The sequence below is a fragment of the Schistocerca serialis genome, chromosome 9, assembly GCF_023864345.2.
Source record: "Schistocerca serialis cubense isolate TAMUIC-IGC-003099 chromosome 9, iqSchSeri2.2, whole genome shotgun sequence".
Taxonomy (NCBI): Eukaryota; Metazoa; Arthropoda; class Insecta; order Orthoptera; family Acrididae; genus Schistocerca; species Schistocerca serialis.
In genome coordinates, this window is record NC_064646.1 from 483853163 (window position 1) to 483880018 (window position 26856).

The following is a 26856-nucleotide window of genomic DNA, read 5'->3' on the forward strand; positions in this document are numbered from 1 at the left end:
AGTCTCGCTGAAAAAAAGCAGTGCAGTGTATAAGACACCTTTCCACGCTTTGCCTATTTCCCACTGATTCCCTCATATCATCATCCATTACATCCGACATTCCGTGATCTATGTCTGTAGCTACGTTCAAACTCGGGCCTCGGGCATGAAATACATTCCATCATTCGTTCCTAGTAGTTCCTAGTATGATAGCGGCAGCTCATCTTCAACGTCAGCCGTTAAGTTGAGTTGATAAAAACCCTAAAAATGAAACAGTACTGCCTACAGTGTTGCCTGCCATTTTCTTAACACTCTTGATGCATTTTCTTAGCACTCTCCAACAAAATTTCTCTGATATTAATTTTCCAAATTCGGATTTTGAGTATTTGCTACATTTATATCGCTTCGTAGTGATACACGAGATGTTCAAACGACATTAATGCCTCTATTAGTGTAAATGTCGATCTTGCTTAAAAATTCTCGAACGTCTGTTCGCCATTGTGGCTAGGTCACATCTAGCCATGAGTAACAACATTCGCCAGTCTCCCAACGCATAGCCCATGGTAATATTCTTGCAGATATAATGCTCTAAACACATATCGTTTAAAGCTGGTACCAGACATTCACATTTGGGCAGTCGTGTACTATCTCAGTGAAAGGCAAAGTTTCTCAGATTTATATTTATCCACATGAAATATACTGATTTGTACAGACGAAAGGATTGTTGCTTCGTCGTTCGGACTGATGCGTTCCGACAAAGCACTGTTCTGATCGATAATTGCATCATGACCTTTACAATATTGTAGCCCCTTTGTGGGTCCATTATACATCAGTTCATGGACCAGTACATTTCTTGTGATATTTTCCTCTTTGTTGATGCTGGCAACTGCAATTGCTGCAAGGTTCTCTCCAGCTGTTAATGGGAGTTTGCAGGTCGCCTGTGTCCTAACTTCTACGCGGACTCGTAACGTGGAAATGACCTCTCAGCATCACGACGATCGCATTACCACTAAATATCTATAAACGAGGGAACCTCTACTGCGCACACGTTCGGGTACGCAATAGCCGTATGGGGTCGCTAACATCACCATATTGTCCAACCGTAACAATTACACGTGGGCAATGAGACGACGATGTGAAAACTTCGGGTGCTCGGCTGTGAGATAGTGATGATACCTCGTATTTATGTCGATTGTTAGTGAAAATAGAGTACGATCATATTGCTCAATAATGTGTGATATACAACATTTATTTTATTACACATATTGCTTTATCGATTGATGACATAAAGTCTGCAACTATAGCTTTCTCTGCATTCGAAATACCCCCTTAGCTACCTAATAAATAGGACTGAGTTTGTACCTAGGGAGTAATCCTTTGACTCCCTGTATAGTAAACAGCGTAATTATGGAATGGAAGCAAATTTTTTTGTGCAATCATGGAATGGAACTCATGTTTAATTTACCAGGCAGTTATTATCTTCCTGGTGGCTAGTTAGCTGTGTCCGAAGACAGAAGTTGTACAGGAATGAAGGCGCAGCGCTTCGAGTACCGTCGTGGAGACGGCTGGCATTTTAGTCGACGTGACACTCCCGTTATGTGGCACGCGCTGTCTTCTACGTGTAACTTTTAAGGTTTGTGCACTCATCAAACGTTCTGAACTGTGAAATGGCACTGTAATCTGAAAAATTCAACGTCATAGCCCTCTCACTGATATGAAAAGCCACAAGAATTATTAACGTCAGAGGACAGACTGGAGTATTTTGACACCAAATTAGAATGGTCCCTTCGGTTGATATGACACTTTCTCCCTTCGTCCATTCTATTTGTGTTTCTTGTTGTTCACTATGTAGCGCCACACTGCATGACCTATTCCACTTCTAATTTCTTGCGGTTCACGTTCCGCCGACTGGCGTATATGTGCGACACAAAATGGTACCTGCGAAAAGCTTGTCGTTTAGTATCTTCTGTCTGCATAGGTTTTATGGTTATGTAAATTCAACAACACTCCTGAAAACACATAGCCTTATATGGTTTATCTTAAGCATATTCATTCGTATGTTCAACGACGTGAAATACTTCGTATATTAAAAAAAAATCACGTAAAATACTAGTTGAAAATATTTGTGTATGTTTCTGTTGCTAGTATAAAATCACAATACGGGGAAATTACAAAATTAAGAAGAATTGAAGAATAAGTAATTTTATATTCTTCTTTTAGGTTTAGTTCTGTGGTCTGCATACTTGACCAGGTTCAAGGTGGAGTCCCACACGAGAATCGAATACAATGAGTTAACGGAAAAAAAGAGTCTTCCCATCAATACTGTGATGTGCGCATGGGTTTGCACACAAACCCTGAAATGACTTAATCTGAAGAATTTATGCTAAAGTTTGCTAAAAAACAAGTTGTTAATTTTAAATTTACGATTATTTTTTAGATAGTGGAGCATACCTACTGCTAAGTAGCCACAGCCGTTATTTACTTCTTCACAACGAAATGAATGTAACATGCGGTGTCCGATCGTTTGTGTTTATCTCATTTCTGCCATTAACATAAAAAGGATGATCAGTAACAATTATATTGGAGTTACGTGACTCAGTGGTTAAACAACTTTTCGAGAAGATCGGGGTTAAATGACGCATCCGAAGATTACATTACGCTGATGCTGGAATGGCTCTTCCAGCAATGTCTCTGCATATTCTCACCCTTATCCTTGGCTAGTAGAGGCTAGTTTCAGTTTCTCAAGACCTCGACGTCGACGAAATGCTACACACTTCACCCTTTTTATTCAGTTGGTCTGCAAATACTCTCTCGTTTCTTGTCTTTCGAATTAAAATTTATGCATGAAGATACTAATTTTGTCGCTTTTCTTTTATTATGCGTATTTGTCTTCTTTGTATATTGATATGTCTCTAGCCAAATACACATGTCTCGCCATCCACATAACCACTATCGTCGAAAGTCATGCTACGCATTGCGGGCTTCGATAACTTCCTCTAGCAAATGAGTAACGAAAACATTTGTTACTGTCATTATTCAGCACAGCTACTGTGCACTTAATCTGTTACAAACTCACTCAGTTGGGGAAGCGATGCGCGATTTTCACCCAACAATTCCACTGGCAACACATCAAAATTTTTGCCTCCCTGTGATAGGTCAATATCGGACTAACTGTCTTACAGATCTTTCTTGTTGTGTACAGAACTTAAGATTACACTTTTTTCTTCCGACTAAAATAGACCGAGCAGATATACTCCGCGGATTTCTTGTATGTTATCACTGTTGTTTCGTACGGAACACAGGAACAAGAATTAATTTAATAAAATACTGTGTTTCCAAAATGTAACGTGCAGTATTTCCACATATGTATAAAAAAAAAGTTGCTGCTCCTCAGGAACTAACCTGGTCATTAGATTGCCTTTCATTAATGTCTATTTAATATTCAAATGTATATAGTTTTCCTTCTAGATGTATCACTAGATTATTTGCTTTAACTAATTCGAAGGAAAAACAATGATTAGGGTTACATGTACCGTAGACGACGAGTTCGTTAGGGACGAAGCACAAACTCTGAATGGGAAAAGAAATTGGCCGCACCCTTTCATAGTGGCCACCACCGGCTTCGGAGTATTTGATTTCGGGAAACCAAGGCAAAAATTAATCTGGATGCTCCAGTGGGGAACTAAGCCTGCGAGCCAAGTGTTTCAAACACCACCTAAGTTTGTAGCTAAATCCAACAGTAATTTTAGCAACGTATCATAGTTTTTCCTTTAGAACTGCTCTTCTGTTATATGTGCTTGAAGGCTGGAAAACTATCTTTTAAAAATACCGATCCGCCAAATATTCGACTCTTGACAACCACTCCGTATTTTATACAGCAAAATGTTAGTATGATTTCGGGTTTCAGCTAAACTATTTCATTCATAGGGTACTCGCATTAGGATGTTTTTTTTCGAATTCAAAAACCGTAATTTTTGAATGTGCTGTGATTTATGAGATGTACCGGTAGCAAAAAAACAACTGGGTGGGTATAGTTCTCCCTAAATGGTGTTAAATGACTACTAAATACATTAAATTTATTCAGATAACAGAATTTATCGACAACAAGCAATGTAATTTTTTTCACTTTCGTCGAGTCCCTCCATGAGGAGCACTAGGTTTGATGCATCATTAAATTGTCTATGCTTAGTACTTACAAATCTTAAGACTGTATATGATAATAGTATGCGTAATGTCGATGTAAATAACTTTTTACAGTTAAGATTAATGTGTATTGTGACTTTTGAGAAAATGACTGAGATTTCTATGTAACTTGTGAGCTGGTTGTACGGCAGAATAGTGAAACAGAGATTAATATAAAACAAAAGCTTTTATTTGGTCACGGTAGCCAAGAGTTTAAATGAGTATTTCCGGTAACACGATGGTGATCGTTCAGAAATCTCATCCATCTTATCAAAGCAACTGAGAATCCAGCAGGGGAAAGGCCAGGGTATGAGGATTTAGGGGGGGGGGGGGATTTTTGGGCAATTTAGTTTTGTGAAAATCTTCGCGCGTTCTTAAAATCTGTAGTTCTATCCGCTGGAATACTACACTGACCTTTCGGTACTTATTTCCCTTGCACTTTCTCATTTGAAGGCTTTTACATCTCAGTGTCACTGAAATAGTTGATGTGAAACAAAATGAAACGCGTTCGGTAAAAATACGCTCCTTGTTGGTAAGGGGTCAAAATTTGATTAAATAGAGTAGACTAATACATACATCCTACGAATAGATCTTGTCGTATTTAATAGGATGCAACAGCGGAAATTCCATAGGGAATTATCTATGATGTGGCGATGAGGAACGCTGATAGTATTCACGCATGAGGTCAACTGGATGGGGTGGTGGAGAGGGCTGGTGGCGATGGGATGGGAGGTGAGGGGGGGATAATATGCTGAAGCTACTTGCCTGAATAAACCGTGGGCCAGACAGCTCAGTTACAGCTTATACGACAGATTACAGCGCTGCTATATGGTCAATGAACTACAGAGTTACGAGTACACGGAAATGATCGCTTGCTGAAGATGTATGTAGCACTTGGGCGTGACTGCGAGTAACGGAAATTGCTTTCGTTCTATGTCTGCGCGAAAAAGTTTCGACTGAAACAGCACGTTTGGTTTCTTTCTGTTGCAGGAGGTTTCTCGGAGACACAGCAGATGCAGAGTGAGGTGGTGTGGTGATAGCGCCACCTGCAGATACACCCGCTCGTCGACGAGTCAGTAACGAGAATAAGGACGACGGCGACGACTCCTGGTCACGCGTGAAGACGGTCGCCATCACCTCCGCTGTCAACCACACTTCAGCTGCGAAAGGTCAGCGCTACGCACCCACCACTGCCGACTGGGCAAAGGTCAGCGCTACGCACCCACCACTGCCGACTCGCGCTCCCCTGTGGTCACCGGGAATTCTCAGCGGGACACTACGAGAACGACGACGGTTGTTGTGAGCCCTCCCCACGGACGGGACCTTCCCAAGATTTGTGCCATTTAACAAGAACCGCAACCCTTACAGTGCGCGACTGCGGAAATTTCTGGTGTGACAGTGCAAGAGAGAAAGTTATCGATGTACGCTCCAGATGTGTTCAGGTGCCAGTGTAAACTGGTTGGACATACTGCCTGGCCGAGAAGAATCCATCCGAATTTCCGTGTTACGAAATATCATAAATGGTCCTCATAAAGAGCCTGTCTTTTGGCTGGTGACATTTTGGAGGCTGAAGATAGTGAATAACCATCCGAAGTGCAGAAGTGTCCTGTTTCAGATATGACGGGTACTGTCCAGTTTTCGACGCCGACTGATGTCCTAACCGAGGGAAAGTGTGCGGTTCTCAGTTCTTCTGTGCTGAACTCAATTGTGAATGACGGTGAATCTCTGCAACAATGTAACCGACAAATTTAATATTGCGTGTTACTCCAGTATATGTACATAATGAACACTGTGCTGACATTTTCAAGGTAACGGCAGTCCGTTATATACCGGTGTGAGCTTTTCCCCCCAGAACCTTATCAGAAAGCGAGTGATAATACGTTTATACTTTGTTTTCATTAATATAATAATTGTTTAAGAGACAGCCGGCGAAAGCTTTCCCAGTATGCATCTGCTGTCGGGCAAGTTGCTGTGCGTGAGGATGTGAGCTATTCTCAAATCATACCAATTAGCCGACATCACACACCTTCCGACTGGCAAATAGTGAGAAAAGTCGAAGACGAAACGATAGATACAAGCTCTGTGTGCGCAGTGTGCTCCGCTACGGTGCTAACTTTAAATATGTAGCGATTGTAAAGGGTCCGAGCAGTTAACAGACGGCGTTTCATGCAAATACTCGCAACTGTCGTAAGCTGCCTAATGTCTATGAATGGAATAACTTTGTGGAATGAAGGAAAAGTGACTAGATTTGCGTTTAAAAATAAACGGATGTTAAGAGTTTAACGCTTTGAGATATTTAGGCTGCGGACTTTTTCCACTTCAGCAGAGGAAAAAAGTTGTTGAATGCGATAATCTCTCCGTGTCGCATCGTTTCGTTTCGCGCCAATGCGCTACTGTGGAAGCTTTCTGCGAAAAGTGTAGAGCAAAGCCAGTGTTACGATGATGCTTAACTTGACCCAGTATGTGTCACATTTCCTAATGTACAGTCAGTGTAAATAACAATAAGTAAATCCGCATTGTCCTCCTCTGTAGATAAAACAGCTGTGTACTTCGCTATATAAATATATATATACCAGAAAATATGTTAAAACCTGAAGAAAAATTAAGAAATCACTACTTCTGTAGGTTTTGAATGTAGCTGGCCTCAGATAGCGTCGCGTACGTGTTGTTTTGTTGAGGGAATAAATGTATGGATGAACCACCCGCGCTGTTTCTTTTCTGGACGTTTGATTGCTCTTGCTCACTCGATGCTGTCACATGGTGTCAAGAAATGAAAACTCAAAGTATAACACAGAAAATTATTCTATCTGCCTTTGAAATGCAGAGATCGCGTTCAAAAAATCACCACAAAACCCATGGGCAACATCGGGTTCGCAATTTGCATTTTATTTTGTAGTCACAAATTGTAACTGTTCCCTTGGAACGACAATCCTGCACTTGATATAAAAAGAAGCTTAAAGAACGCACTCATTGCCCCTGCTTCCTCCTTGTGAAGAGTTTAGTCACAAATTTCGAAAGTTTTAAAAGTGTGAGGTAGAGTAATTAAAACGGAATGATCACATGGGTGCACATTTCCTCCCGTAAAGTAACTGCATCAAGATAGCAGCTAATTGGTTCACTTAATTTTGTAAAATTCTCTCAACAGCTTCGATATGTTCTAAAACTTATTTCAACGCCATGCCGAATGTTGAATGTTAAAAATAAAATATTATTTCCTTATCACAATCATCTGATTTTTTCTTTATTTCTGGAGGACGCGACTGCACAACTGGGAATGGAGAACTCAAGAAAACGTGTCTACAGCAAACTGATGATAATTCCGTTGCGACCATCTGATAAAATGAGAAATCTGTTTTGTAACGTTGTGAACTATTTCTTTGGTTAATAATACGTTTAGTGGACTGGACAGAATAATATTTTTGGAGAAAACACACATACAAATTACGAACGTCTTAGTTTTGATAGCTAACATCCAAGAATAAAATTGATAGTATAAAGTTTTCGTCAGACAAGTTGCTATGTTCCTTCCTTCTTTGATACGTATTTAACTAGCCCCATTACGCGTCATCAACCGTAACGTTCCTACTATCGAACATCAACATTCGTGACGCATTTCTGTCAAACAACAGTGGTTGGAACGTCTCTGTTTTGTATGGAACTAACAGTGGACATATATTGAATTATGCTTGCTTACTGCATCACAGAACGATATGAACGGGACATGAAAATTTAGGTGATATATCTGTAATACTGATTCCCTGTATGGTTATTTTGATTACTTGAATTTCACACGATTATCAGTCCTGTAGAATGCACGATACTTCAGTGCAGTTCGTTAGAATTGTTAAGTTGTTCACCTCTAGCGAAAAGATCGTGACGTGAAACTCTGTTATGCAGCAGCTGCTTTAACTTCTCAGTTATTGTACATCACCGCTTTTAACTTTAGAGAAACAGAGATCTTCCGTTAATTTGGAACTTCAAGGAACTTTGATTTGTAAGTGACGAGAAATTTGCCGTCAGAATATTTAATGATTGTCACCAACAATTCATTAAATTCCTCACTTTCAAATCTTCATCAGAAACATTGTCTAACATTATTTCAAGACTAACTGTTTTTACTTAGAAACAAACAAAGCAATGAAGGTGAAACAGCATTTCCATCTACGCAGGTCAAGAAACAGCTGATAGATTTACACATACAACTAATTACTGTAACAAAAAATATGTGGAAACTTAAGTTTGCATTTGGAAATTAAAAGAATCCTGCAATTTCTTTGGAATGTTAGGTGTTGCTACATGAACTGTTCGGAATATTAAGCCACATTTTTGCAAGTAAACTATCTTTAACAGGTAAAAGTGGTTGACTTATGTACAAGGAACAGGGTACTTCAATACAGTCAGAATGTTGGGATAAAACTGTATCTTCCGACTCCGTAGGCTTTTCCGGCGTAATAAGTCTCGAAAGTCTGCCGGATACTAAAATCAACTCGATCCAATATTTCGGCGATCCAACTATTCTCAGCGGGACTCAGCAGCAGAAGCAGCGTTCTCCTCTCCTGAAGATGGCGAACAGTTGGATCGCCGAAATTTTGAATCGAGTTGATTTTAGTATCTGGTAGTAAACCTGAAGAGACTCTCAAATCTGTATCTTAGTTCACATTTTACAACTGCACAGACACTATTAATTATCTCATTGACCCATGCAATGGTACTGGAAGCTACTACTTCACGTTAAGATGATGATTAGCTGCAATAAATCATGAATTATAACAGGTACTGTAATCCACTTGTTCCCTAGCACAACCTTCTCACACTTTTGCACCGAGCCAATTTCTTACACAGCTATGGGGCGCAGCGGATCAGTTGGAGTTGCCGTGCAGTACAGTGCACGCCCTTGGTGGTTGGGATCCTGATATTTTGCGGTGCTCGACTCATTCATCGTGCGCTGCTAGTTCCTCCAAAGAACGTGCCTCCACTAACTGCTGTTCTTTAAGCATCAGATGTTATTTTAAACGCTACACCAACAATAGTTAGGTTGGTTGGTTGTTTGGGGGAAGAGACCAAATAGCGAGGTCATGGGTCTCAGCGGTTTAGGGAAGGACGGGAAAGGAAGTCGGCCGTGCCCTTTCAAAGGAACCATCCCGACATATGCCCGGAGCCATTTAGGGAACTCACGGAAAACCTAAATCAGGATGGCCGGACGCGGGATTGAACCGTCGTCCTCCCGAATAGTTAGGCCTAGATGCATATATCACTAGGAAAATAATAATTCTTTTGAAACTTTATAAATCATCTTTACATTTAATACAAACACAAATAATATTTTACGTTTTTAAGTACATTACTTTCTTACTTCACTTGCAGTATATACAAACACAAATAACCTTTTCCTTTTTTAACTAGCAGAGACCGTTTTCAAACAACAGCAGAAAAATCTTAGGTCTCAAGTGTTATTAACATTGTGTTGTATGTGTTACAAAATGACAAAGGGCAGATCCTGTCATATTTAGCGAATAATGTCTTACGAGTTAAATAAAGGAAAAATATATTTTTTTACCAAATCCATTATTTTCTGGGACTGAACACGACTCGCCTATGCGTTGTAAAAGTGAAAGGTCGATTTGCGCATTCAATTGGACTGGACACTCACGTACTGGCTGCCCAACCTGCTCTTGTGCGTGATTAATAATTTCGCTGGTTGCTGCAGGTGCTTTTTTTCCCCACTGGTTTGGTGCGGCCCGTCACGCCGCCCTCTTCTATGCCAACTTCTTTATCTCAGAGTAGTACTTACACCCAACAACACCCTCAAATTTTGTTACAAGTAATCCAATCTCTTTTTTCTTCTTCAGTTTTTACCCTCTATAGCTGTCTCTATTAGCTTGGAAGTCATTCTCTAATGTGTCAACAGATGTCATATCGTCATGTCCCTTCCTCTTCTCACTGTTTTCCATACGTTTCCTCCCCCGCCGATTCTGCTGCGAACTTCTTAATTTCTTATACTACGAATCCACGTCATTTTCAGCATAACTGTGTACCACCACATCACAAATGCTTCGTTTCTCTTCTTTTCCAGTTTTCCCAAGTCCATGAGTCGCGTCCATGCAGTGTACAATGCTGATCTCCAGACGTACCGGGGGAGTGGGGGGGGGGGGGGGGGGAGGAGGTTATTTAAACTTCTGCTACTTGAGAGACCCCCGTGAAGAACGAATGATCGCAGGCCCATTAAACTTTGTGGAAAAAGATTGTAGGGGCATGCGGAAGAGATATAATGAATAAACCATTGAAAGAAACACATTTTAATTTCCACATGAGAGGCTAACATTAATTGTTATTGCGTACCATATTTAGGTTTCGGGTTACAAACGTTGCATAGCGTAAAACCCATTTGCATCCACGACAACCTAGAACCGCACTAGAGATTGCTGAATTGCTGCCCGAAACATCCCAGAAGGGACGTTGGCTACCTTCTTCGTTATGCTCATCCTCAACCTCCAACGTGTGTTAGTGTCTCTCTGATAAACTCTGTCCTTCAGGTAACACCACAGTCACAAATCACAGGGGATCAAATCTGGTGATGATGTTGGCCACGCACTTTAGGACGATCGGCCAATGATTCTGAATCATCTTCTTCAACCCTCAAACAGAAAGTGGACCTCCCCGTATTCCTTTGACGCGTCGATACACGCGATAAGCAGCAGAACTGTCGCTGTTGCTTTGATGAAACAATTTTATGAGAAAAACCCTGATTACCTCGTCCAGATCCAAGATGACTGCCTGCAAATATAATGCATACTGATGCTTGTGTTTCAACCCATGTCACCGTACGAGTGTCGGCGCCTAAAGGCAAGTCACCGTTCCAACACTAACAAAGGGCACAGTCTGAACATCGTTCCTATGTAGTTGGGTATCCATAGGGTAAATACTTTTTTGTCTACGCTGATTCAAGTAGCAGAAGTTTATTTATACCAACCTGTAAATTTTGAGAAATTTCTCCCTTAGCTGAATACCGACGTTTCGTAGACTTCTTCTGAACGGAAATGCCGATGCTAGTGTGCTTCTTATGCCGCCCTTCCTTCATTCGCCATATGTTATTTTGCTTCTAATTTGTGATTCGCAACTCCGCTTTCACGGCTGTAGCTAATCTTGTTTCTGTGACTCCTCTTTACTTTCGCCTTTCTTCGATTTACTGTCAGTGTAGTTTTATTATCCACTCACTAGATTTTTCATTCCATTTAACTAGCCCTGTACTTTTTCTCTGAGACACAGCAGTGACACTTCCTATCCATTTCCTTTCATTCGCCATTTTATTTCTGCTACTGAAACTATCTTTTATTTACATCTTGTATATAACTTCTGCGTTTCAGTTCCCTTTCGGTATTATCAGTTACGAGAGATAAAAATATAATGGGGCTGACGATGATAGGTACACGATGAAGTTTCTGAACACTCGCCAGCGCTGGATGGGCAGCCAATACATAAAGGACAGTGCAGCAACAAGGAAAGACAATTCAGGAAAAAAAGAAGTATTACATTGCAGTATACACATTTTTTCATCTACTTCTCCACACAGACATCTGTTTCAGAAGTACTAGACAAGCCTAAGTTGTACTTCCTCTTATCATACGGCCCCTCATTATTCCAGCAGTCGATGATAGCGTTCTGGAGGTTATCGTTATCAACATAAGGTTTCCCATCAAGACATTACTTCACTTTCGTAGAGATGAAAATCATGAGATGCAAGATTTCAGTTCAGTAATTCCAGCACTGGGTATGTCATAGATTGCGAGGAACACGTAGTATGTCAAACAGTATAGCGTTTTCCGCCTACCTGTATTACTCGACATCGCTAACGTTTACTGTCGCAACTTGTAACACTTGTCCCGTGAATACGTCTGCTGTACGAATGCTATCAGACATCCTACATACCTATGAGCAAAAGTGAATGAATGACGTGTTACCACAGAGGACAAGCGTAGGATCCAAGTGCAAGAAGAGGTCTTTATCTTCTGAATTTTATTTCCATATTCACTAGATCACGTGAACATTCTGGCATGACGCACAATTCATTTTTCAGGGGCTATTTGCAGTGGAATCATACATGCATGTGGCTATGTGCAGACCGTATGATATAGAAATACTGGATGAAAACCCAATAGTTCTACTCAACAACGTAAGTACAGAATGTAATAGACTAATGAGCTTACACCCTACAGCCTTAAACATTATACCATTATTATTATTTTTTTACAGAATGCATTCTGGTATTCCTTTTAAAACTTTTTGTAACTCCGGTGGGAAGAGCACATTTTTCAGGTTACCAAGTTCGAGAACTTAAAATAAATAGTTAAGAAAGTTAGATGAATGCATAAACATGAATGGAATAGTTAGAACGTAATAAAAGGAGTTAGGAACAGTATCAAGCCTATCGACTGACTGTCTGAAATATAAAAATAAGGTAAGTGTATTACGAATACGTTCTGACAAATTATCGAAAATAATGCGTGCTTCTTTATAACATTGTTGTAAGCGAACTAATGTGACAACCTCTGGTGCAAAACCACAATTAAGATTTAACGCACAGCAGTGAGCCTTTCAGACAGTAGACAGGTTTGAAAAATAACATAACAACAAACGCGAATTGTCAGTCGTTGTTGGGAAGAGCAGACACTGCTCGTGAAGAATCAAAGGAAACAGGGCGCAAATATAGGTACCCTGTGTAAACATGAACCACCGGATGGTTTTAGTCGTTCATGCTACACGGATGATTTTGTGGAAGAGACCAAACAGCGAGGTTATCGGTCTCGTCGGATTTGGGAAGGATAGGGATGTAAGTAGACCGTGCCCTTTCAAACGAACCATCCCGGCATTTTCTTGAAGCGATTTAGGAAAATCACGGAAAATCTAAATCAAGATGGCCGGATCCGGGATTGAACCGTCGTCCTCCTGAATGCGAGTCCAATGTGTTAACCACTGCACCACCTTGCTCGGTCGCTACAGGGTGAAAATGACTCTACTGAGGAATCAAACTCGTAGACTAAATGTAAAGTTATAAAAGTAACGGCTGTTGGAATATTATTTTGCAATTTATCGACCAGCCGCAGTCCCACACTCCACACTTCAAGCTGGTGAAATGCTGTCACCGATGAGTAATAAAATGAACCATTTCAAAATTAATTTTATTTTTATTTTCTAAGTTTTGTTGGCTACGAATGTAAACATAAGCCGCGCGGGATTAGCCGAGCGGTCTCAGGCGCTGCAGTCATGGACTGTGCGGCTTGTCCCGACGGAGGTTCGAGTCCTCCCTCGGGCATGGGTGTGTGTGTTTGTCCCTAGGATAATTTAGGTTAAGTAGTATGTAAGCTTAGGGACTGATGACCTTAGCAGTTGAGTGCCATAAAATTCCACACACATTTGAACATTTTTTTGTAAACATAAAACGATTTGAAATCTGACTCCACACATTTTAACCTGACTTTCAACTGATGACTTATTCTTATTATTTTTTTGTCAGGTGACACATCCACCTGAAACCTGTTACAAAATGTAGATAGCAGAAAACTAAAACATTAAGCTATCAGCCTGTTAGAAAGTATCATCTCTTACGAGTTCTACCTCGAGAAGACGCTAAATTCTCATGTCACCTCTCTTTTTTGGGGGATAACATCTGGCAACTGGTTTTAAGTGAATAAATAAACATAACAGTATCCGATAATTACAGAGATACAGAAGGCACTTGATAACATTAGGATTCCAGAGTTACAACTACTCGAATAACGCAAAAACTGCGTAATAGCGACGTGTTCCGATGTGAAATTAAACGATCATGGATGAAGTACATCCTAGGCTGAAGTTAACTGGTGGAGTTTACATCTTAACCTACATACATACTCCGCAAACCAAGGTACGGTACATGGCGGAGGGCACATTCTACTGATACCAGTCATTCTCTTTTCATTCTATTTCCCATTTCGCGCGTAAATGGAGCAATGGGAAACCGACTGTCAATCTACCTCTGTACGAGCTCTAATGTCTGTTACGTTGTCTTCGCGTCCGTACGTGACATGAACGTTGGCGACAGTAGAATAGTTTTTTCAGTCAGCAAGATGTTAAAAAACTGCAGCTTGTTTACGCTAGAGACTACTTACAAAGCCCTTTAACGATCGACGGTAGAAAACCGCAAGAATAACTGATACGTATATAGACAGCAACTATGCGCTTCACCCACGAACTGAACGAGAACTGTCCTTGATAGGATGGTATTTTTGACCACGCGTTTCACTCCGGTCTGCACGTAGTGGCGCAAGTACAGGTGGAATTCGGCCACAGATGCACGCCGCAGAGCTAAATATACATCCCGGGCCGGAGAGCTGCACCCGGAAGGCTGAAGTCAGCATCATCGGCCGAGCGATGAATCACGCGGGCCACAAATACGACGGACGTGGCTCCCGGGTGCGGCTGATTAAGCCCTAAATCACGCATTCGCCGCAATAAATTCGGCCGTCCAAGTTTTGTTTCGTGTTTAGCCGGGCGAGGGGACACGGCGAGCCCCTTCAAATGATACCAAGTGCCTTATTATTTATGGCTCCCGATATAAGGCGGGATTTATGGCCACCGCCAGGAGATGGGGAGCGGCCTGTGCTGGCTGGCTTCAGCTCAGCTCGAGTCTGGGGCGCCACACACAGTGGGCGACGGCCGCCCCCGCTCCGGCGCTGTAGCAGGGAGGGATGACGTCAAGGTATTCGTAATACTCTGCATAAGTCGGTTAACGACTGAATGCCCCAACTGTCTTGTGAGAGGGCCCAGATGGATGACTTGAAGGGCAACTGTCCTCTATATAATGAGGAGTTCGAGAAACAACCCGACAGCTTACGATTAATAGATTTCTGGTGTATGTCTGGACCCCAACTCACATCATTAAGAAGAGATGTGAAATGGAAGGACGGCGTACATCTATAACAGGGAACGCCAATGAAAGATTTATTGTTGTTGGGAGCCTTGTAGGAAAGTGCCACGTTTATGCATCTATAAAAGAAGTCGGGCACAAGGCGTTAGTGTGACCAATTCTTTAGTACTGCTCCAGTGGCCGGAGACCTTATCAGGTTGACATAGCAGAAATCTAGCGAATTCCGAGGCACGATATTGCTCATGTAACAGCACAGTACGGCCTGCAGCTAGTACGTAAGTATTACACACATGCTTGCTGAATTTAAATGCGAATCTTTGTAAGACATGCTAAGTTGTTGACATGAATATAGATAAGCACTATTCGAGGACTACACGACCACCTACTGCTACTACTGTACATTTAGAGTAGGAACTATGGAAGTAAGATAAGGAAGGTTAGCGCGCACACGAAATTTGTTCAACAAATAACGGTAATTTTTGTTTCTGGAAATAATTTTATTGACTCGTCTACATGAATGTTGTCCCTTTCAAAATAGTCGCCATTAGACATTACACACTCACTCACCGCTTTTTCCAATACCTGAACCACTTCTGGAACCCTATCTCTCCGATGGTATTCGCCTTTCTCAGTAATGCGTTTTTAGTCTTATCTGTGCTTTTAAAACTTTATGATTTTTCTTTATTTTTCGGAACAGAAATAAGCTACATGGGTCCACGATGTTTTATTTCATTAAAATCAAAAATGGCTCTGAGCACTATGGGACATAACATCTGAGGTCCGCAGTCTCCTAGAACTTCGAACTACTTAAACCTAACTATCCTAACGACATCACACACATCCATGCCCAAGGCAGGGTTCGAACCTGCGACCGTAGTAGTCGCGCGGTTCGGACTGAAGCGCCTAGACCCACTCGGCCACAACGGCCGGCTCATTAAAATCAATGAAGACTATGAGTATAGAGCCTTCACCGCACTTGTCGAGTTATTTTCGGTCTCGGCCATCCAGAATGGTCCCAATGGAACGATGAAGCCATCGTTTTGACGTCATATCCGCAAACCCAGGTTATGACACGTTTCAGTAGTTCTCCATCGTTCTTCAGCAACTTGCATTCATCTTTGCTTTTCTTCGAAATGCGTCAGTTCTGCAACAAATTTTGCTGTCACGTGCATCATATTCAAAACACCCGAAAAACATCCACGAACATGAGCCAGCTGACATGCCAACACCTCCATCGACCGTTCATAATCATTTCCTTCACTTTTTCCACGGTTTTACCGGTGGTGGTGTGATAAGGCGTCCACAGCGCTCGTCATCATCACTGTCTTTACGGACTCCTTCGAAACGTTTGTACCACACCTAAACCCATAGTATGAACCAGAAGCAATATTTAACATTCCTAAAGCTTTGCTGCGCTTTATCCGTTCTTGCAACAAAATGTAATGCAAAGTCTCTGATCCATTTTATACACACATCAAAAAATGTTTTGCATCACCTCGGTTCCGAGAGTTCCGGAATCTGTACAGAAAATTGGAATAGAGATCAACATAAGCATCATTTCCGCCCTTTTTATGACTCATAAAAAACACACATTGCATGTTGTACTACCATATAGCGAGACCTTCAGAGGTGGTGATCCAAACTGTTGTACACACCGGTACCTCTAAAGCCCAATAGCGCGTCCTCTTGCATTGATGCATGCCTGTATTTGTCGTGGCATATTATCCACAAGTTCATCAAGGCACTGTTGGTCCAGATTGTCCCACTCCTCAACGGCGATTCGGCGTAGATCCCTCAGAGTTGTTGGTGAGCCCCGTCGTCCATAAACACATTCAATCTATTCCAGGTATGTTCAATAGGGTTCATATCTGGAGAACATGGTGGCCACTCTAGTTGAGCGATGTAGTTATCCTGAAGGAAGTCATTTACAATATGTGCACGATGGGGACTTGAACTGTCGTCCATGAAGACGAATACGTCGCCAATATGCTGCCGATGTGGTTGCACTATCGGTCAGAGGATGGCATTCACGTATCGTACAGCCGTTACGGCGCCTTCCATGACCACCACCGGCGTACGTCGGCCCCACATAATGCCACCCCGAAACAGCAGGGAACCTCCACCTTGCTGCACTCGCTGGACAGTGTGTCTAGGGCGTTCAGCCTGACCGGGTTGCCTCCAAACACGTCTCCGACGATTGTCTGGTTGAAGACATATGCGACACTCATCTATGAAGAGAACGTGCTGCCAACCCTGATCGGTCCATTCGGCATGTTATTGGGCCCATCTCTACCGCGATGCATGGAGCAGTGGTTGAAAAGATGGACCTCGGCATGGACGTCGGGAGTGAAGTTGCGCACAATGCAGCCTATTGCGCACAGTTTGAGTCGTAACACGACATCCTGTGGTTGCACGAAAAGCATTATTCAACATGGTGGTGTTGCTGTCAGGGTTCCTCCGAGCCGTAATCCGTAGTTAGCGGTCATCCACTGCAGTAGTAGCCCTCTGGCGGCCTGAGCGAGGCGTGTCATCGACATGTCCTGTCTCTCTGTATCTCCTCAAAGTCCGAACAACATCGCTTTGGTTTACTCCAAGACGCCTGGACGCTTCCCTTGTTGAGAGTCGCAAAGTAACAATGCGGACGCGACCGAACCGTGATACTGAGCGTCTACGCATGGTTGAACTACAGCCAACACGAGCCGTGTACCTCCTTCCTGGTGGAATGACTGGAACTGATCGGCTGTCGGACCCTCTCCGTCTAAGAGGCACTGGTCATGCATGGTTGTTTACATCTTCGGGCGGGTTCAGAGGACCGTGTCTGTGATACAATATCCACAGTCAACGTCTATCTTCAGGAGTTCTGTGTACCGGGGTGATGCAAAACTGTTTTTGAGGTGTGTATAAAATACATAATCGCCGGTTATACCAAAACACTTGTAACTTTTTTGACGGCTTACACCAGACTAAATATGCGGTATCGTCAACACTGTACACATATTTTTCAGGCGTGTTTACTAATACAAAAACAGAAAACGGCGCGAATCAGACTAACACAACACGTGAAATAACAAATTCCATTTACTTTTTGAACACATCTCGTACAGATCCATACACTCCGTCAGTCCAAAACGTTTCGAGACTGGATTAATAAAAATAGAAAAACATTAAGACGGTGGTTTTAATGCTTCAGGTATTAAACATAGTGTCTCCACGCCCCTCCCCTCCCAGACACACACACACACACACACACACACACAAGTACGACTCACAAAATGTTCACACAAACTTTTCACAAAAACTGTCCGAAAAGTCCTCTTCGGGAAGTCGTTCAACTCGGGCGTCACATTGGCTTTAATGTCGGTTACGTCTTCAAATCGTCGATCCTTCATGTGAATTTTTACACTTTCTTCTTTTGTGGTAGGTTCGTATTGATAACACTGAGTGTCGACACCCATGAATATTTCTTCCCGAAAAGAATTGTCCGTGTTTTGCATTTCAGTCACGTCGGAGTGTGCGTCCAGTCGTAGTTACTTTTGTTCGGGAGTCAACGGGGCAGGATAAACTCCGCACACACATTTAGCATCTGCAAAAATATTTTGGTGAACATCTTGAACTTTCGATTCACAGATGTTGCTCCATTATGATTTGTGACACAACAACGTTTACACGCTACAGTCTCAGCTTCACTAACTAGCACTGCTTGCTTACAATGGCCTGGTCGAGTAAACATATGTTTTTTACATTATTAGTTCAAGCTGCTACCGTAGCTTCTGCGGTGACGTCACTTATACGCAAGGAATGTTTTGTACCGACTGTGTAGACAGTTTCTTCACCCCGTTGAATTGGCAAACCTCCAATAGATGCTGGACGTGTCCAGTTGTGATGGTAGTTCAGGGTATTAGAAAATTACATAAACAATATTGTATAGTTAACGCTTGCTGGGTAGATCATTGGATTTTTCCCACATCGTCGATCCAGCAGCATTGGTGCAACATTTACCTAAATAGATGATGTCGCCTGTGACGTATTCAGACTGCTTTAAGTTCACTTTGCACCTTGATACTTCAGGCCCCGAGGTGCTCACGAAGTTCCGAAGAGTTGCGCGATTCGTCACTGATGTGTTTGGTCAGCGCCAAACCGTCAAATGAATGCTCAAAAATTCCTCTGCTCGGCGACGCAAGAAAAGCATTCTACATGTCGCAGAAGTGCTCTTAAAACTGATAGCAACCATTTCAGGACGAGACAATAAACACTTTATTTTCTTCTAGTGTAATTAACACTGTGCGGCATCCGCGAAATGTCTTTGAAGAATGAAACACGATATTGGTGCATTATGTGCACTTCTCCAGGTACTGTAAGGCATTGATCAAGAGGCAGCCTCTGTGGTAAGTCCGTCCATAACATATCCAAGTTGATCATTTTCACATTGCCCTCCACAGCTTTTACAGTCGACAACGTCATACGAAGTTACTAACGTCTGCATTGTTCTGCAGTTTGTTATAATATGTGGTCACCTGATCAGGAATGGAGTACGGCAATACAATCAGCTAGCTCAGAACACAACCGTGTAACAATTGTGTTTAAGAAATAAATAAGTATAATAATAAAAATTTTAGCAGCTTTGTGGAGGTTACACACAGAAATTTTTACAAGTTGACTTTTAAGGTCAAAATTATCGGAAATTCAAAGTGCAGTGAACAGTCCTGCGTGATTGGAAGAGAGCAGGACTATAGGTTACAAAAATGGCAAAAGAACAGAAGCACAGCCGGCCGTGGTGGTCTAGCGGTTCTAGGCGCGCAGTCCGGAACCGCGCGACTGCTACGGTCGCAGGTTCGAATCCTGCCTCGGGCATGGATGTGTGTTATGTCCTTAGGTTAGTTAGGTTTAAGTAGTTCTAAGTTCTAGGGGACTGATGACCACAGATGTTAAGTCCCGTAGTGCTCAGAGCCATTTGAAATTTTTGAACAGAAGCACATCATCACAAAATAATATCCCAAACGCCCGTCCGTTGCAGGATCTTGGGACAGATTTTACACTAAAAAATTATGACGTTCTCCAGGAAAGGGAGCTTTTATCAAGACAAATGGCTGCCGTGAAAGACGACTGGCTCCCGCCTTATGCTCTACCTTCCAAACACTGTATTCTGGTCAACAGGAGAGATCGTCCTCTTAGTAAAAGTAACAGGGACCAGAACTGCCACGCACGCTTCATATGGGTACAATTACATAGGTTGCAAAGCTATCCTAGAGATCGTTTACCTATACATAACGAACAGAACCTTGTACAAAGTAATTGAAAGGAGGTTCACTTAAAAGTACAGCTCTTCAAAATATGTTCTAATATTTTTATTGACTGGACTTTTATTAAATTCTGTTCTACTTTAAACTGCGAAAAGACAGATATTTGATATGGTTAAATAAAAACTTCTATTGCTTACTTACATGAAAATGAACCTATCTTAGAGAACTGTACTTTTAAGTGAATCTCCTTTTAATTATGTTGTATAATTTTCTGTACGTTATGCATGTATCAAGAACATCTATACATAACCGGTTGAACCATGCATGGCAGTTACGATTAGTATTATTTTTAAAATTTCTGACTTATTGCCACACAGCAGAATGAGAATTATATCGTGATTCTATTTCAGTTTCTTTGCTTTGATTTTGATTCATTAATGTAATAGTTAGTAATATATTTTCCTTTGCTTCTATTACAAATACTGAGGATGGCTATTGCAAAGTTAAAAGCGGTAATTATATCCAAAAAACTTTGCGATCAAGACGAATAAATAAAAAATTACGTTCACCATATGATCGCTTTTCAAATTGTAATTTTATGTCATATGATCGCTTTTCAAATTTTCATTTTATGTCAAGCTTCAGGAATTTTCATAGTCCAATAAACAGTGGGAAGTGGACAAATTGGGTGTCAAACTAACCAGCGTGAGGCCTAGTTTCAAAAAAGTGTATTTAGTTGCTTGCATGTAAACTGGGTTAATGAGAATAACCTGACTGATCGTTTGAGGGAAAATTGAGATATTTTATGAACAGCTCCTGATAATGTAAATAAAATGCCAAAAAGTTCAACTGTTACTTGGTATGATTCTAACTGTCCATAAAAACTGAAATAAAAATAACTTTGAAAAAAAAAAGAACGAAAACGAAATTGTTAAATATTTTATCAAGTAATTTATCACTAAGGTATGAAGTCACATACATTAGTGAAATATTTGGGCTTCCTTCGAATGACGCTTGAAATCATGAAAAGCAAATGAGGCGCCGACTAAGACTTTAAAGTTCAATACTTCACTTACAATCCTGGAATTTTACAGAGTACTAGAGAATAGTTGTCTGGTTGTGCACGTAGACCTTGCAATCTCACTTCCTGTACATGCTTTCCAACACCATTCAAAAACGTGTCGAATGTTTGTCTATTAGATTTAATCCATACTTTTAGACAAGTCATTTCAAAAAAGTTTAACAGGCTTACGACGGTATATGGCTAATTTTTACTTTTTGCACCGTCTGACTAGAACTGAATGAAACACAATTTTCAGATGCAGTCAGACGGTCCAAAACGTAAAAATTATCAATATACCGTAATATTAAACGAAACTGAGGAAGACAGGACTACAAAAGCTGAAGATGTTTGACAAGCTTTATTAATATTCCTTTTTTTAAGGCTGGATAAACACGAGATAATGCCTAAACAAAGAAAAAAATCGTCGATAATATCTGATTACAACATCAGTGAAGATCTCGGGCGTCTTGCATTATATATATGGTAAGTATTTATGAATATTAACGGCTAGCACTATGAAATAAATGTAGACGAGAAATCAGTAACAGAAAGGCAAGTGAATGATGTGCATTATGAAGAGCGCAAGCTTTATATTTGTTTGTATAGAGGCCTGTGTATCGTACTGCCTATCCCAGAATTTTAATCTCTGACCTCTTGGGGGACCTATCACTTCTTCCACACGATTCATGGCTGACCGTTCAAGCTCACAAAAATCATATTAGCACGACGCCATCTGCCTTCTGTGGGATAGTAGTATAACGCAGTCAGGCCCGAATGTCTGATTAGGATCGCGCAATGGAAGGCGCAGGTAACAATGAATTAATTGGTGACGAGCTGTGGCCCATTGTTACCAATCAAGGCCAAATAACTGAGTTCAGTTAGGTTTCTCATGATGTATTTGACATGTAAAAGAGTGGCAGGACCTAGAATTGGTAATGACTTGAGAATATGATCATCGATCGAATTACAACAATTTAAATTTAATAATTCAAACTAATGGGACTTTATTGTCACTTGAGTGACGTATACGTTGCACATGGTGGTTCTCTCGTCGACCCGGTAAGCACTTACAATCTATTACACAATATCCGCACATTTCACTGTAGTATGCATAGACAGAGCATATCTACGCGACAGAGATGACCTAAAAGAATGGGTGAGTGAACACACGGTCGAGGTCACACGCATCCAGAGGAGAAATGATTCATACACACTGAACACACGGTGCGACCTACAATCAAACCACTGGGGAAACACTCTATCTTGAGAACTCGGAAGGCTCTTCATTAACGTAACGGCTCACAGCAATGACCCTGTCCTGGTTCATGGCTGGCTACATCCAGACCACGTGGGGAAGAACGAAAAGAAAGTGGCGTAATAATATTATTACAAAATCTGTTAATTCCATCAAGTTAGCAGAAAGTATATAACTATAGGTAATCATTTAGTGAGAGACAGTGTTATGAAACATGTGAAGCTAATTTCACTCCGTAATCGGAGAGCAACGAGCCCGTATTGCGAGCCGAGCGCACGCGCACGGCTTGTTTTTCATCTTCCACAGCAAACACGGTCTAGCAAATATCACTGCCATCACTACTGCACACGGAAAAAGGGGATATGAATTTCTATGATGCACAAGAATGGAGGCAAGTGAAGCGTGCCAACTATAAGTAGATTCAAAATCAATACAATGGAGGTACTTTATTTGAGGCGGGAATTCACGAAAAAGGAAATAAATGATGGAGTAGTCTTCATTGACCAACTGTACGTCATTATCATGATCTTGAACAGTTTTCAGCCCCAGGCTGGGTCTGTTTGGAAGATAAGTCTCGACACCTAGTGCAGTTTTCCCACCATCTTTTTGTGTTCACTCTGGTCCAGTCCTCGCCTATTTTTTCAATACATTCTTCTACACCTTTCAGCCATCTGTCCGTTGTTCTTCTTGGTCGTTTGCTTCCCATTTCCATTTCATGTATCTTCTGAGGAATCCTCTTGTTGTTGATGTTTCTATCCTGTTCTGCAAAGGTTCGTCTATCATATTTCCCTTCCTGTTTAATTCCTCATCCTATCTTTCCTTGTTGCTCCTATCCTACTTCTGAGGAACTTCGTTTCACATGGTTGTAATCTGCTTACATCTCTTTTCTTATTACCAATGTTTCAACAGTACGCAATGTACTGAATTAAACGGGTGCGCATAACCTGAACGATCCTGCTCTGCTTGGAAGATCACTAAGACGCGCTGGAACACGATTCATTACAAAAATAAAAAGCCGAACTTTAACGAAGTACGACTCTTGCTGATCAGTTTCGTAATTTGAAGCGTAGCTTTACTAATGTACCGTAACAAAGATATAGGGAAAAAAATGACGAAATGAAAATGGTTATAACTCACTGTAAGTCAGAGTAAACTTTCCAAAGTCTGTTGCTTAAGACTAATGAAGGTAAAGGTTCTTACGTCGGAAGATGCCCCGAGAGTGTTGAGTGTATGAAGCGCGAGACAGGTGACTGTAGGGTGACAGCTGAATTAGGGAAAAATATCGTGACCATTCTTGGGAAGACGCTGATCTGCCTCAACGTTCGTATTATAATCCTAGAGAGGCGTTGTCTCTCAGGCTGCGGGAAATAAACTGGTACAGGAAGGGGTAAACAAAAGCCTATTGTGCCGCGCTGTTTGCAAATTCTGCGAGGTTCACGCAGCGCAAGGGCATCAGCAGGATGGCTTTCATACATACATGTTCTTCTGCTAAAATGAGGTACTACGTTTTTTACGAACACATTTATCGAGCATTCTCTCGGAGCTCTACAAACACTATACAGGGTGTTACAAAAAGGTACGGCCAAACTTTCAGGAAACATTCCTCACACACAAATAAAGAAAATATGTTACGTGGACATGTGTCCGGAAACGCTCAATTTCCATGTTAGAGCTCATTTTAGTTTCGTCAGTATGTACTGTACTTCCTCGATTCACCGCCACTTGGCCCAATTGAAGGAAGGTAACGTTGACTTCGGTGCTTGTGTTGACATGCGACTCATTGCTCTACAGTACTAGCATCAAGCACATCAGTACGTAGCATCAACAGGTTAGTGTTCATCACGAACGTGGTTTTGCAGTCAGTGCAATGTTTACAAATGCGGAGTTTGCAGATGCCCATTTGATGTATGAATTAGCACGGGGCAATAGCCGTGGCGCGGTACGTTTGTATCGAGACAGATTTCCAGAACGAAGGTGTCCCGACAGGAAGACGTTCGAAGCAATTGATCGGCGTCTTAGGGAGCATGGAACATTCCAGCCTATCACTCGCGACTGGGGAAGACCTAGGACGACGAGGACACCTGCAATGGACGAGGCAATTCTTCGTGCAGTTGACGATAACCCTAATGTCAGCGTCAGAGAAGTTGCTGCTGTACAAGGTAACGTTGACCACGTCACTGTATGGAGAGTGCTACGGGAGAACCAGTTGTTTCCGTATCATGTACAGCGTGTGCAGGCACTATCAGCAGCTGAATGGCCTTCATGGGTACACTTCTGCGAATGGTTCATCCAACAATGTGTCAATCGTCATTTCAGTGAAAATGTTCTCTTTGCGGATGAGGCTTCCTTCCAACGTGATCAAATTGTAAATTTTCACAATCAACATGTGTGGGCTGACGAGAATCCGCACGCAATTGTGCAATCACGTCATCAACACAGATTTTCTGTGAACGTTTGGGCAGGCATTGTTGGTGATGTCTTGATTGGGTCCCATGTTCTTCCATCTACGCTCAATGGAGCACGTTAACGTGATTTCATACGGGATACTCTACCTATGCTGCTACAACATGTGCCTTAACAAGAACGACACAACATGTGGTTCATGCACGATGGAGCTCCTGCACATTTCAGTCGAAGTGTCCGTACGCTTCTCAACAACAGATTCGGTGACTGATGGATTGATAGAGGCGGACAAATTCCATGGCCTCCACGCTCTCCTGACCTCAACCCCCTTGACTTTCATTTATGGGGGCATTTGAAAGCTCTTGTCTACGCAACCCCTGTACCAAATGTAGAGACTCTTCGTGCTCGTATTGTGGACGGCTGTGATACAATACGCCATTCTCCAGGGCTGCACCGATCGAGGTGGCGCAGTGGTTAGCACACTGGACTCGCATTCGGAAGGACGACGGTTCAATCCCGCGTCCGGCCATCCTGATTTAGGTTTTCCGTGATTTCCCTAAATCTCTTCAGGCAAATGCCGGGATGGTTCCTTTGAAAAGGGCACGGCCGACTTCCTTCCCTAATCCGATGAGACCGATGATCTCGCAGTTTGGTCTCCTCCCCCAACACAACCCAACCCCAGGGCTGCATCAGCGCTTCAGGGATTCCACGCGACGGACGGTGGATGCATGTATCCTCGCTAACGGAGGACATTTTGAACATATTCTGTAACAAAGTGTTTGAAGTCACGCTGGTACGTTCTGTTGCTGTGTGTTTCCATTCCATAACTAATGTGATCTGAAGAGAAGTAATAAAATGAGCTCTAACATGGAAAGTATTTCCGGACACATGTCCACATAATATATTTTCTTTCTTTGTGTGTGAGGAATGTTTGTTGAAAGTTTGGCCGTACCTTTTTGTAACACCCTGTATATCACCGATGCAACGAGAATTACAGTCACGTTTCCACCTGTAAAGGAAACTGCAAACAACATGCTAATGCCAACTTTTACGGAGTAGTTTCCAGTGTGTGAAGCCCTTATTAAGAAGGTAGGACTGTTGGGGCCAAGCCGGACGGAGTGGCCGAGCGGTTGTAGGCGCTACAGCCTGGAACCGCGCGACCGCTACGGTCGCAGGTTCGAATCCTGCCTCGGGCATGGATGTGTGCGTCTACGCAATACGCTTGATGAAGAAAGTAAGACATATTCAGAGCGAGGATGAATATTGGGATGACGTACAAACACCTTATCATTCGTAACATAGTTTCGTGGCACACAGGATTTGATGTTTCAAGGCACAGCCGATATTCACTTTAACGAAAATAACTGGAATTTCTTGATACTTTTAGAGTACATCGCCACGTTTGTTGTTGTTGTTGCTGTGGTCTTCAGTCCTGAGACTGGTTTGATGCAGCTCTCCATGCTACTCTATCCTGTGCAAGCTTCTTCATCTCCCAGTACCTACTGCAACCTACATCCTTCTGAATCTGCTTAGTGTATTCATCTCTTGGTCTCCCTCTACGATTTTTACCCTCCACGCTGCCCTCCATTACTAAATTGGTGATCCCTTGATGCCTCAGAACATGTCCTACCAACCGATCCCTTCTTCTCGTCAAGTTGTGCCACAAACGTCTCTTCTCCCCAATCCTATTCAATACTTCCTCATTAGTTATGTGATCTACCCACCTTATCTTCAGCATTCTTCTGTAGCACCACATTTCGAAAGCTTCTATTCTCTTCTTGTCCAAACTATTTATCGTCCATGTTTCACTTCCATACATGGCTACACTCCA

General features: G+C 42.0%; 1 protein-coding gene across 1 annotated transcript in view; it reads left to right on the plus strand.

Moving 5' to 3' along the window:
• Nucleotides 1-6862, plus strand: part of LOC126419728 (LIM/homeobox protein Lhx5) — a 484677-nt gene extending 477815 nt beyond the window's left edge. The window contains exon 10 of the mRNA XM_050086907.1: nt 5152-6862. Within this exon, the coding sequence (XP_049942864.1) occupies nt 5152-5198 (47 nt within the window). The 3' untranslated portion in view covers nt 5199-6862. The remainder of the gene's footprint in view (nt 1-5151) is intronic.
• Nucleotides 6863-26856: the final 19994 nt, after the last annotated feature.